Source organism: Hippoglossus stenolepis, chromosome 3 (assembly GCF_022539355.2).
Source record: "Hippoglossus stenolepis isolate QCI-W04-F060 chromosome 3, HSTE1.2, whole genome shotgun sequence".
NCBI classification, from domain to species: domain Eukaryota; kingdom Metazoa; phylum Chordata; class Actinopteri; order Pleuronectiformes; family Pleuronectidae; genus Hippoglossus; species Hippoglossus stenolepis.
The window spans coordinates 30,938,781-30,953,259 of record NC_061485.1 but is presented as its reverse complement, the minus strand read 5'-3'; the positions used below and the strand labels follow the sequence as shown (position 1 = coordinate 30,953,259).

Below are 14,479 nucleotides of genomic sequence, written 5' to 3'. Positions count from 1 at the left end.
ACACAAGATCCTCACATTTATTATCCAATCTTGCTAGCTCGGCTGACTTATGCTCCACTTTAGCCTGGAGACCGGCAATGTCGTCGGTGCACACGGAGAGGGAACTTTCCATTTCACCTACAGTGTACTTTAGAGCGCTCACCTCGGACTGGATGGTCGTAATACTTAGAGATAATTCTGATTTCACTGCCTGTAGCTCCGTCTTGATGGATGATAAGTTCTCACTCAGAGCTATTTGTAGCTTGGTCTTGAAAATAGCCGCCATCTCGTTGGATAGGGAAGAGAGCAGCTCGTCCTTGAAACCGGGGGAGGTAGTATTATCTGTTGGGGTAGCGGCACCCTCCGGGCATATGGAGACACTACGAGGCGGGGATGCGGTGTGTGTAGTAGGCTGCTGCGGTTGTGCAGAGAAAATGCTCCCGGTTTTGACTTTGGAAGCATTTTGGTCCGCTAAAAGTCTAAAGTTAAAGTATTGGGAAGATCTCACACCAAAATATAGCATATAAATGTGCCTGAAGTAGGCTTTGTAGTGACTATTGCAGTAGCTCGGAAACTGAAGAAATTATTAACACAAATCAAATTTACATACCAAAATAACAAAAGGGGAGCTCACATACCTGTGTAAAAAACAAGGTTTTCAGAACAGCAACTTCACATAACCAGGTCTCCATGCACATCTTTAAAGGAGAACATGAACCGCATGAAAAACCATCTCTAGCATGTTACAAAAAGGTATAATAAATACATACACACGCACAAACTGGACATTGTGTCAACACTGAACAGTCCTGTGACCTGTACAAAGTGATATATATGTGCCTCTTTTAACTTCAGTTGTTTTTTACCCAGTTTAAACACTATTGAAAGATCAATAGTAGGATCTTACCTCGCCTCAGCAGCGCAGAGCAGGAACTGAGGGGAATAGCGCGAATCCACAGGAAAGGACATCACAAGGAGGATGGAGCTCACCCAACAAAAACATAACTTAACAAAATAAAACTCCCCAAATGAAATGAATATAAAAACAGATATATACAGGAAAAACAACAGCAAAACATGAACTTTGGTGAAATATAAATGATATAAATACATCGGTTACACTGGCTAGACTGAGGTTATAATGACAGCATTACCGATTTTGTCCACAGAGGCTCCAAAATCAACGAAAATGAAAAGCTCCTTGTAGGGGCTTTAATAATAATAATAATGATTACAATAATAATTATATAAGAAAAGTCCAAGCATGCAAACCAAATAATCTGATAAAAATCAGTTTAAGTGCTATCAAATAAGTAATATATTGGTCTGTCAATAAATTAGTTTATAGGTTGTATGTGTGTTTATCTTTGTTGTAGCTGGTCGCTTCAAACAAGGTTCTGATTCCAGAGCGCTACCTTGATGAGGAGGACACCACTCCTCTGAGTCCTGAGGAACAGAAGGAGAAGCAGAAGAAACTAGAGCGGATCAAGACACTCATTGCCAAATCAAAGTTGGTTTTGACTCACTTGCAGATTAATTAATCTGTATTCTTTGATAAATCCATGAATTTTGATCCAACTTTAAAGCATGGCTTCCTTGCACCTCCTATTGCTAAAATTTTTTAATCTTTAACAAGGCGGAATAAACCAGAGCATTTGTGCAGGTGAATCCAATGTTCTGTGTGTGTGTGTGTGTATGCTCTTGTACAGCTCTCTTTGTGAGGACCAGTTTGAGTCTACAACCGACATTTGTGAGGACATTTTGGGAAAGTGAGGACATTTTGGCTGGTCCTCACTTTGTGACCCCCCTTTAATGGACTGTTTGGGGGTTAAAACTTTGTTTTAGGGTTAGGGTTAGAATTAGGTTTAGGTTAGGTTAAGCGTCAGGGTTAGGAATTTAGTTTGGATGGCTAGGGTAAGGGGCTAGGGAATGCATTATGCCAATGAGTGTCCTCACTAAGATAGCTGTACAAACTTGTGTGGGTGTGTATGTGTGTCTATAATAATAGTATAAATATAAATATATATATATATATATATATATATATTAGGGCTGTAACGATTCTCTTGGAAAGAAGTGAGGGTGTGTGTGTGTGTGTCTCCCACAGACTCAACATCCTGAGTTCAATCCGCATATTCACAAAGTCTGTTTCAATCTCCCCCTCAAGCCCAACATAGTTCAGTTCAATCCAGTTCAAACAACAGAAAACCGATACAACAAAGAAAATCCATTCCGGGTTTTACCGCAGATCTTCTGCAACTCAGGAAAGTAAACAGAAAGAGAAGTGTCAGGGTCACTTCAATAACAACACTGTTCCTATAAACAATATGTACAGGGCACTCATGGTACTGTTGATGGTCAGGTCAGTCAGTCAGTCAGGCATACGCCGGGCTAGCAGCCCCAGGAAAACTCCATAGGGAATGAACAACATGCTTTTGCAAAGATCCTCTCCGAACTCCTCACTCATTGCTCTGAAGCTACTAGTCTCTTGTGTGTTGGTTCAGATGACGCAGGGTTGTGGTCCCAGGGTTGTGATTGGATTGGAGTGTGATTGGACACACCTACACACACATGCAACAAGGCTGCACCTGCTGCTGTGGCAGCAGGTGGGATTGGGCAGGGAGACCTTGATGTCAGTTTTGGTTCGAGAATCATTACAGCCCTACTATATATATATATGAGCTATATGAGCATCTCTTCACATCCACACCTCTTACTGTCAGTTTGCAGAACATGGTTCCTCTTCTGGATGGCCCAGTGGAAGGTGGTGCTCTGGTCAGCTCCCAGCAGCAGTTGCAAGAACAAGAGAAGCGAATTGAGATCTCCTGCGCTCTGGCTGCTGAGGCCTCTCGTCGTAGCCGCATTCTCTCTGGTTAGCACTCTCTCCACATGGCTGCCATCAACACAATTACCCTGTCACAATTCCTTTTCCATTAACATCTTGATCACAAATCTCAGCACAAGCCACAATACTTACTCTCAACACTGCACATATGTTAATGATTGACTAAGATCACATCTCAAATTTAGTGTAAATCTCATGAATTGTTAAGGATCCAAAATCTGCCAAGGTCTTTTAAATTCAATTGAATCTACCAAGAAACTTTTATTGGCCAAAGCAATCAACATCTATTTCTCTGAGAGGTTTTACATTTTTAGAAAATGCATTGTTGGGTTTGTGGGTTTTTTCGTATATTTACTAATAGACATTCCTGCTTTTAAAGGTCCTTTTAAAGGTCCCACTAATCTTTTCCTTGTTTATTATAATGCCACCAACTTCATTGTCTAACTGCAATTTTTGGAATTAATATGAAGAGCAAGTCATATGAAATGAAATAAGCAGACAACTTCAGATTGTGGATACAATTATGGACTGACTTATTCTCCAGACTTATTCCCCTTGAATTCATTCGGTAGGACTTTGGGAACATGGAAAAGGAGGCAGCATGATGAAACGTCTCTCAACAAAAGTGATAGAAATTTGCACCAAAGTCAAAATAGTTGGAGTAATAGCTCATGTTTGTATGTTTAGAATAGTGGTGAGTACTGTAATAAAAAACCCATTCGGAATACCAAAACAAATTACATGCAGCAACACAATGAGGCTAAATTCAGGCTAAATCCAGCACTGGATTTGTCAGGTACAGCTATTCAGAATAGACCCCTATCTAGGAAATCTAGTGAAATCTGGAAGAAAAGGCCATGATAGATGTGTGGAGGAAATTGCATCCTTAGCAGAGATTACGAACACTTTACTTTTCCACACTCAGTTAGGACTCTGCAAGGATAAACTACTTTTTTATATTCAGCACAGATAGATTTACGATAAGGTAGTGAAAGATTGCAACTATTGATCTGCTAGACCATAGTCCAATTACAATATCCTTGATTATAGGAAGGGAAACAATGAAAGATTTATGGAAACCAAATTCAAACATACTTAATGATCCAAAGGTAATTGAAAGATTAAAGGGAGACATTCAGGACATTCTGAACTTAATTAACACTGGGGACAAATCAGCAGTGATCCTGTGGGACACATTGAAGGCTGTAATGAGAAGAAAAAACTCTATATATGAAAAAACAGTGCAGAGTTTGGCAGATCTACTGGGGAAATTAAAGCAATTACAACTAGCTGACAGTGGTAAAATAAATTAAAAAAATACAGAATGAAATTGACGATATATATACTTTGGAAAAAGGAGATTTTTCTAAAACAAAAGATTTTTGGCTCACAAGCTACGGGACAAAGGTATAATACAATTTACAAAATATGGAACCCAAAATCAAACATTATTGAAAACAAAATTTACACTCAACCCCAAGCCTCCCATGACTCCCAGATTGACACTTTCCTTAATTCCCTAAAACTATCTAAACTCACAAGCACTCAAAATGACAATCTGGTACAACATCTCTGTCAAAGAATTAGACTCTGCCATTTCTAAATTGAAAGCTGGAATGTCCCCAGATCCAGACAGCTGTACAGCAGAATACAAGTCGTTAAAGCAACAATTGTCCACCCCTAAAGATAAGGTTAAGCCGATGATAATGGGATTAGATGTGGAAAAGGCCTTTGATACCATTAAATGGGAATTCCTGTATGAAATATTGGGAAAAATGGGCTTTCAAGATAGATTTGTCAGAATAATTCAGACCCTATATGACAAACATACTGCTCGAATAAAGATTAATGGGGACTTTTCAGACTCTTTTGTTTTAGAGAGGGGAACAAGACAGAGACCCAGTCTACCCTCTCTTCTTTGCCTTATTTATTGAACCTTTAGGCCAATTTATAAGACAGAGTGACATTAATTTAGGAGGGACTGAACAGAAAGTAGAATTATTTGCAGATGATGTTTTGGTATATTTAGAGGAGCCTGAAAAATCATTTACTGGTTTATGGCACTTTTGGTTGACTTTGGGAAGCTATCAGGCTATAAGCTCAACATATTAAAAACTGCATTCAAACCGCATCAACGGACCTGCGGGATAAATATATACATAAGTGGGAAGCAGAAACACTGAAGTACTTGGGTATAATGCATACAAAAGATCCTTCAAAACTATTGCAAGTTAATTATAGGCCACTGTCATCGAAGATAAAAACTGACGTGCATAGATGGAATCTCATCCAGTAACCCTGAATTATAGGATAAGCATTGAGAAGATGAACATTCTCCTCCTACTATTATACATCTTTTAGAGTTTACCAGTAGAATGGAATCATAATCAATTTAGGAAATGGGACACATGGATATCACAATTTATTTGGCAAGGGAGGAAACCACAAATCCGCTTTGAAAAGGTAGGAATGGCACTTTCACATTTAAGAAACTTCGTTTTTTTATGCACAGCTAATGCCAATGCTGTATTGGTGCACTACAGAATAAAAGGCTAAATGAAAATAATTAAAATGTAGAATGATTACTAGGTTTCCTTTACAAGCCGCAATTGAGGATAGGGGACTGACAGTCCAATTAGAAGAGATAAAATAATTCCTCAATAAATATCTCATTACGATACAGATACAAAATTACTTCCTAATAGAGGAGATAAAAGATTTGAATCTTGGATGAAAATAGGATTTAAAACATATCTCTCATTTACATATAAAAGTGCCCTATACAGTTGTTCAATATTTGCAGGACAAATAACCCTCTAAATTCAACACTACTTTAACCAGAATTGCAGACTAACCAACTTTACTACAGCAGAATTTTCGTTTTTTAAAATCCTGAAATCAGCCTTTTGTGTGATTCCTTTGAGGTCAAATTCTAGGTTATGCAATGCCTTTTCTTATGCTAAAAACGAAAATACCCAGTACATAAAAGGAAATTGGAAAAAAGAAGCAGGAAGTAGGCTCCCTGGAGAGGCCTGGGGGGACATTTGCAGCTCTCAATGGTCTTCCGCTACTTCTTCGATCTGGAGGGCACACTGTTAGAACAACATGAGGTTCCTTCAAACTCCACAACAGGAAAAATATAGGAACACATAATTGATGTGCTGCAGACAGTGCGGCTTAAGGGAAAGGAAGTATTTGCATCTATTCTGGGACTGTCCCTAACTCAGGCCCTTCTGGAATGGGATTCATAAAACATCATTCAAGATATTTGTGGTAAATGGTCTGTATTTATAAAGCGCTTTTTTAGTCTTGATGACCACTCAGAGCGCTTTACAATACAGTTTTACATTCACCTGTTCACAGAGTGCATCTATGTGGGTTCAGTATCTTGCCCCAGGACACTTCGGCATACTGTATGAAATGGGGAAGACTGGGATCGAACGGCTGACCTACTGGTTAGAGGATGACCACTCTAACCCCTGTACTTATGCCACACTGTATGTGTAGGAGCCGTAAATAAGTTAAAGAAAGATATTATTATTATTTTGTTTGTTATGATATAAGATGTAATGGGTTTGTATTTTGGGTGTATTATTTGGTTAATTTGTTATTTATTGTTTACTTGTGATCCTATTAATTTGACAGGAAATAGGTCATAAGGACCTATAAGGAGTCATAGTTGATTTAAGCACCTGTTCACCCGTTTAGGAAGGGTGAGTGGGGACGCTGTATTATTTGTTGACCGCTAAACTTCATTACGCAACCTGCTATTTTATCAGGTGGATCTTCTTTTTTCTTTAATAAAAGTTTAAACGCATTTTTTACGGATTGCAGTGATTTTTGGATCAGCGCATCATTCAATTTATTAGGCCCTACCTCAGCCTCTCAGCGACGTTTGTTTTCACGAAGTCGCTACAATTTGTCAACAAATAACAGGCATCAAAGAAGCATCAGACAACGAAAAGAGGATCACAGTAAGCAAACATCGGAGATAAAGCACGGAGGCAAGAGCTGGCTTTCAAACAGCCTTCAGAGTCGGAGTTAAAGCAAACCATACTAAGCTAAGCTTACTGATGGATGTGCACAAATAAAGCTGAATATGGAAGGAATGCCTGACGCATAATGACTGCTGTTTGTTCATTGGGGACAAGTGCTGGATTGATTGAGGATTGAATCACTCTGCGCATTAGCATTAATATAATTGCTAAATAAAGGTGAAATGTGAATCATCGCTCTGTCTCTGAATTTGCTGCTGATCAGCTGCTCTGTGGGAATAACGTGTGCTGGATAATCTCTGTCTGTGGATGTGTTTTGAAGCACAAGGTTTTGGTAGAAATCCAACCGGAAATTAATTAATGGAAGAAAATTAGTCAAATAAATGCTGATGTTACAAGGCCTGAAATGGAGTGTGGGAAAAGAGAAATTAAACTCACGGCTAAGGCCTGGGAAAATAAAATTGACAAGATTCAGCATGAATGAAAAATCATGGTGAAGAAAATAAAAGCACTCTAATGAAAAGAAAGGAAAATGTCTCACATGTGCAATCCCACTTTGAGAATTTAACTAAACTTTATGAAAATGCCACCAAGTTGCATAACATGTTGATTCTTTTACTCCCTGAGGAGGAGAAAAGGAGAAAAAATTAATGTTTTTTTATGATGCATTTCAAGAGGATGTGAAACAGTGTTTGAATGAATCTGAGAAGCTGCAACATAGGAGCCTTGGTCAATCTGATTCTGCTGCAATAAACGAAGGAATGCTTTTCCGTCATACAATGGATGAACCTCAATTTCCATCTCAGGACGCATCCATAATCCTGCCATCTAATGAGTAAGATGACATAAAACCAAGCGACAGTGTGTCAAATTTGGGAAGCAGAGCAACTACGACACACAACTCTGCCACTGGAGGAAAGTCTGCTGTTTCCACCGCTTCTTCTGCACGTCTTAAAGCAGAAGCTGACTTAGCAGCTTTAATGGCAAGACAGAAATTATTAAAGGACAAACATGACCTAGAAGAACAGGAGGAACATTTAAAGCGATGGAAAGAACAGCTTAAATTGGACGAGGACATAGCGGCACACATTGCTAAATTAAATGTGTTACGATCCCAGAGCATCCTAAGTGGAAAAATATCTGTATCAAAGTGTTCAAATGCAATGAACTCATATCTGGAAAAAGGAAAATTAAAAGCACGAACTCTCAATCCAAATGTTGATTCATTTATTCCACAATTCTCACAGAACCTAAAGGAAACTAAACATGACTACTTGGATCCAGGAGCAAGGCCTATGGGGAAAATGGCATCTCAGTTCATTCGGTCTGGGCCTAAGTCATTTAATCCACCACGTCAATATTCAAGGAATCTCACTGCAACAGAAAACACACACTCTCAATACGGAGACATCTTCAATGCAAATCTGGGGTTACAAAATGAGGATCAAAACATGTTGAGCATATGAGAAAGCAAAATGAAATAACAACACTCTTGATACAACAGCAATGCCTCTCATCATTACCAAAGAGAGAGATCCCAATTTGTGATAGAGATCCACTAAAGTTTCATGCTTTTATCAAGGCTTTTGAGAATGGTGTGAAAAGGAACACTGAAAACTACAGTGACCGACTGTATTTTTTGGAGAAGTACACTAAGAGTCACCCCAAGGAAATTGTGAGAAGCTGCCAGCACTTAAATCCAGAGAGGGGATATGTTAAAGCTAAAGCTTTATTGTTGGAGCATTTTGGAAATTAGCAGAAAGTTGCATCAGCATATATGGACAAAGCTCTTACATGGTATCCCATTAAAACAGAAGATGTAAAAGCTCTTCAGGACTACAGCCTTTTTCTCAGAAGTTGCTGTAATGCAATATGTCGACAGTCATAAGGAAATTGCCTTATAAACTCAGGCACAAATGGAGAAGTGTAGCCTGTGAGCTGCAGGAGATGCGGCGTCACAGAGCCACATTTAGTGACATGACAAATTTTCTGGAAAGACAAGTGAAAATCCTAACTGACCCAGTGTTTGGAAACATACAGGACATCTCATCAGTGACGATGAACAAAGGTGTGAACAAATTCAAACCACAGTCTCGTTTTGGAATTAAAGGAACTAGTTTTGCCACAACTGTAGCCCCTGTGGAAAACAAAGCTCTACTTGGAACTAAAAGGAAGGAACATGTTCAAATTGAAAGGAGGATGTGTATTTGTTCTGGAGGAGGAAAACATGTTGGATGCATGTCTGGAGTTGGAGAAAAGACCTCAAAAAGAGAAGATAGGCTTCTTGAGGGAAAAGGGTGTCTGTTTTGGCTGTTTGTGTATTGGACACATCATAAAGAATGCAGAAAACGGATTTCCTGTGCAAAATGCGGTCTCCAATATCCAAATATACTTCACATTCCTTCAAAAGAAAAGAGAAACGACTCTGACCAATCAGAAAGGAAATCAGAGCTAAAAGTGGACAGCACCCTAGTCTCGAGTGGTCTCACTGGGGCTGGTGATCATAACTGTAAACTTCCTATTGTTCCTGTACAAGTTAAGTCAAAGAAGGGCAGCAAGATCCTTACCACCTATGCCTTCTTGGACCAAGGAAGCACAGCAATATTTTGTACAGAAGATTTGATGCACAAGCTCGGGAAAAAGGCACATACTCTCTTATGGACCATGGGCCAAGAGAAGGTTGTGAGCAGTCATATTGTGTCTGGGTTGGAGGTGGCTGGCTTAAAAGGTAATCATTTCTGTAAACTGCCCAAAACATTTACACAGGATCCCTGCACATCCATAGGGAAAATAGTCCAAGAGAAAGGGATCTGCAAAGATGGCCTCATTTGAAACACGTTTATTGAAGCAGAAATTGAGCTACTAATAGGGATGAATGTTCCCATGGCCTTGGAACCATTGCAAATCATTCGCAGTTTTAATGGTGGACCCTATGCAATCAGGACAATGCTGGGCTGGACTGTGAATGGACCACTGAAAGGAGAAAGTTGAAATACAATGGAATGCTTGTTGCCAGAATTATCAGTGAACAGAGTATCAGTTGTTGATTTGGATGAGCTTTGGCAGCAGCAGTTTAAGACAGATTTTCGTTAAAGCGTTATGGGTGAGCAACCTGGAATGTCAAGAGAAGATAATAAGTTCATGGATCTGGTGACAAACTCAGCAAAGTTAATAAATGGGCATTATCAAATCCGACTGCCATTGAGAAACAAGGAACTCAATATGCCAAATAACAGGACAGTTGTTGAGCAGCGTGCTTTGCACCTGAAGAGGAGGCTTTGGAAGGATCCATCATTGCATGCAGACTACAGTGCCTTCATGAATGAGCTTTGTGTCAAAGGTTATGCTGAAAGGGTGCCAGAGGAGGAATTGGAACGGACTGATGGCAAGGTCTGGTACATCCCGCACCACAGTGTTTACCATCCCACTAAAAAGAAGATCAGAGTTGTTTTTGACTGTGGGGCAAGCTTCCAAGGAACCTCTCTTAATGCTCAACTCCTACAGGGACTCGACCTGACCAGCTCATTGATTGGAGTGGTGACCATATTCTGGTTCTCATGGAGCCAACCACCAGTTGTATATATTTATCATCTTAAAAGACTATGAGACAGGCATACGCAACAAAATGTATAGCAAGAATTACTGGCAAGTGTAGCAAAGGTAAGGGTAGACATGGTTGTTTACATGTGGGTATGTTATGTAAATTAAGTTGTGTAAATGTGTAGTGTTTTATATTGCAATGACACACATGGACATATACAACTCGGTAAGTGAAGATGGCTCAAGTCTGTCTGCAGATTTATTTTACATATTTTCCCTGTGCATATGCCTCTTTACCATAGATGAAACTTTGAAGCTTTTAGCTTTTTTTGTATATTTTGTGACATTACTTTTTCCAAATAAAAATAATGAATCTAAACAAAAAAATAATTTAAGCCACACCAAATTGCACACACTCATTAGATACCAGTCCCTTAAATATGACTTGTTTTCTTAATCATTGTTTCCTGGTGAAAAAATGTCCTATCTCGCCATTTTTAAAAAGTGGGAAAAAAATCTCGGATTCACAGAAAATGCATCCTGAAGCACCTAAAGTCAAGCCATAGCCAAGTTGTGCGGAAGACATAAGGGAAGTAGCATGTGCGAGGCCTAGGCTAATCTGGATATGTATTTAGAGGATACATGGTGATCCAGGGAAGACAAAAATCCACATACTGTAGGTCTGTGTCTTACCAGTCCCCTTGATTAGCTCACTACTTTTTTGCTTTACATTTTTCCTTCTGTTCACTCCTCCCACCTGCTTTCAATCTAATTACAGCCCAGTGCGCCCCGAGCCCCCCAACTTCCCCAACCAACCTGGCCCCTTCTGACTTCCCCAACTCTGCCCACATCATGAAGGTGTGAGTCTTACAAGGTGAGTCTTCAGAATTAATCAACGTCACCAGTCCACTTCTTTTCCCATCCTGTTTAAACCCTCTGCTCACTTCCTCACTTTAAACGATGTAGGTTTTGAATAGCAGTCCTCATGTTTATAGGCACAATCTTGTAATTAAACTGACAATAATTTGATTGGTCTTCTTATAGCAGGATTTCAGAAGAGCTGACTGATTAAAGTTAGAAATGACCCTTGCATGATTATCTTCCACATAAATCGTGACTTGATGTGAAAAAAAAAGTTTTTCTATCCATCATCAGACTCATCCCACATCACAACTGAGCAACTGAGGAAGTCCAAAGGATGCAGTTAAAAGTTTCAGAAATCAAGCAAGTTGGAACTTGTGTTTAGAATTTGGTTTGGTCTTTGCCGAGTATATACCATACATTTTTGACTAAATTGTGTTACATTAGCTAGTGGAACAGAGCCCTTCACTCTTTAAAACCTGCCTTTCCTGTAAAAACTACACATCCTGTTGTAGCAACAATTAGAATTGCACTAATTTCTAAAGATGGTGCATGGTACTCAATGACAGGTATCTTTGTACCTTTCTTACCCTATTTGTCTTTGTCTTTTTTGTCTGCAGCTCAAGCCTTGGCTGCTTTTATATTTGATGGAGCATCTTTCTGAGGATTCACTGGACAACGTGAGACATGGAGATGGTCACAGAAAATTAATTTTTTTAGCACTTAACTGATACTTAAAACAAATGTGAAAGGACCTTTTTACGAGGCAAGAGCACATTTAAAACCCAAATTTAAGCCATAAAGACTCCCTGCCCCAAATTCATCCAACCCAAAACACCCACATACTTTGTGTGTATACAGTTGCACAAAAAAAGGCAGAAGATCCCTTACCATCTTCAAGTTCTGTAATATTTCTATATAATTTAGTTAGGAACATGTTTTACAAAAGAGAGATTACTTTTGAACTACGATGATAATGAGTTTTACAATGGGAATACTGCATACAAAAGGCCCACACTGAAGATATGAGGGAAAAGATTGGAATGAGGCCAAGTGAATATCACTGAGGTCAACTAAAAGACAAGAGTGGGATCAGTGACACACTAAGAATTCAGGATATAATGACACTTTGACATAAGACCGAAACAAGATGCCTCTTATAATTTGTGAAAACCTGAGGACTCTTGTTGCAAACTCACTGTGATGACTGTTTAAGCTAGACCTCATGTAACATGGATTGCATGAGCACCCATCTTTCACTCTGAGCATGACAGAAAACAGAATTTGTTTCCAGGCAGAGCTAAAGATGAACAACATTAAATAAACCATGATCCATCTTACAGTGCTGCTAACAATAACACATTGTCTTACATCAGAATCAGAAAATGACACGTTAAACACAACATTGATTTTCATAACTTGTATCCTCTACCTCTTTAATATTTGCTGTCATCACTGAGATTTTATTTACACAAGTACGGGTGGGTATATACTGATATACTTCTAAATGAAAAATGTAATTCTTAAATTAGTTCTGTAATTACTACATTAAGTGTTTGAGTATGAATATAAGCTCCATTTGTCATGCTTTTAGGCCCATGTAGTCTGCATTTGGAACAGCGGACTGTATTGAGGTTGATTGTCCAAGTAAAGTAAAGCTCATGACATCTAGACAGGGGTTCTGCAGTAAGTATAATTTTAGCTATACACTTTCCCACATTGAAGCACACGGCTTTAAAGACTCCACCTGCTCTTAGTACGAAATTGCCATTGGTCATAGACCAATATTAGTATATTTGGGGGCCAAAATTTTGTTTGTACTGGAGCCTTTTCTCATATTGACTTCACTCTCTGGTGTGGATTACCAGTCACATTGTTCAAAATGAAATCCCTAAATTATGTATGTGTATAAATATGCAAATTTTGTCTCATACTAAGACAGACACATTTACAATGTCTGGGCATGCTGTCTGTTTAGTTCAGTTCTGTCTGATGTGTTCAGACCAGAGTTGTGACACAGCAAATGTCATGGGGCAAGTATTATGATAAAGAGCACAACACCAGCAGTTGATTACATACAGTATTTACCATCTTTTGGTTAAATACTTTGGCATTTCGCATCAGACTTAGTGGACTTCATCATAGTGCTTAAGAAATGCCCCAGTGATTATCTACACATATATAGGTAAAGTATGTTGGATATTTCTTTATAAATGGATTACTGTTTGTTTAAGGTGATAATAGAAGTGACCTTAGAAGAGTAACAGCAACATAATAATGACTCTCCGTGGAGGAGTTAGCTAATGATGCCATAATTTGAGAGCAATTACCCTATATACTGGGAAATACTGTCATGTAACATATTCTCATAATGTTTCATCCTGTCATGCAGTGCCAAAAGTCTACAAAGTGTGTTTTATGTGTTGTGATGAATGGACGTCTTAATGACAAGACTAATGGTTTGAATCTGGATGAAACACAATGATTGATGGCTTGAAGGTTTGAAATAAAGGAACTCTTTGATTATGAATGGATTTGTTTTGCAGCTTAATTTTAAATACATCAAATGTGAAATAACTTTAAAAATGTCAAAACTCAGCTTATCCTACCTCGGAGTAACACTTTTTTTCGTATTGTTATTTGTATTTCATATCAGAATTTTCTTTGTATCAAAACACACAAATTTCAGACACATTCGGATTTTTCTGATCTCTGTATTTTGAGCCAATAAGTATGCGTCCACATCAATCAATCAATCAATCTCCTCCGCGATCAGGATCCACCACCACAATCAGAAGCCACCATAATCCAGAATCCATCGTCATGATCCACCAACACTTTCAGGATCCACCATCATGATCCACGATCAGCTGCCAATACGATCCAGGATCCACCAATATGATCATGATCAGTCAACACGATCCGCAATCCACCATCATGACCCACGATGTGGCCGCAGCTGCGGTCCTGAATCTGCAAACGATAAAGCACAAGGACTCCGGGGAAGAAGTCAAGTCAGTAACATTTATTAATGAGACAATAATGTGATAGAGGGAGAAGAGGAGAGATAAGCTCCATGTGTCATGTGTCCACCAACATTCTAGACCTATAGCAGCAACTAAGAGCTTGTCCAATACAAACCAGCCTGAACTATAGGCTTTATCAAAAAGGAAGGTTTTAAGCCTACCATTAAAAGTAGAGAGGGTTTCTGCCTCCCAAACTGAAACTGGTAGATGATTCCACAGGAGAGGAGCTTGAT

General features: G+C 38.9%; 1 protein-coding gene across 13 annotated transcripts in view; it reads left to right on the top strand.

Moving 5' to 3' along the window:
* The window catches only part of plekha6 (pleckstrin homology domain containing, family A member 6), a 168,807-nt gene extending 155,057 nt beyond the window's left edge, over positions 1-13,750 (top strand). For 12 of the 13 annotated variants that reach the window (XM_047339267.1, XM_047339265.1, XM_047339269.1 and 9 more), the window contains 4 exons: positions 1,356-1,489; positions 2,703-2,851; positions 11,138-11,233; positions 11,841-13,750. In XM_047339267.1, the coding sequence (XP_047195223.1) occupies positions 1,356-1,489; positions 2,703-2,851; positions 11,138-11,223 (369 nt within the window). In that variant the 3' untranslated portion in view covers positions 11,224-11,233; positions 11,841-13,750. Of the gene's footprint in view, positions 1-1,355; positions 1,490-2,702; positions 2,852-11,137; positions 11,234-11,840 lie in introns of those variants that run through there. The other variant, XR_007032573.1, reaches the window with a different exon arrangement.
* The last annotated feature ends 729 nt before the right edge of the window (positions 13,751-14,479 follow it).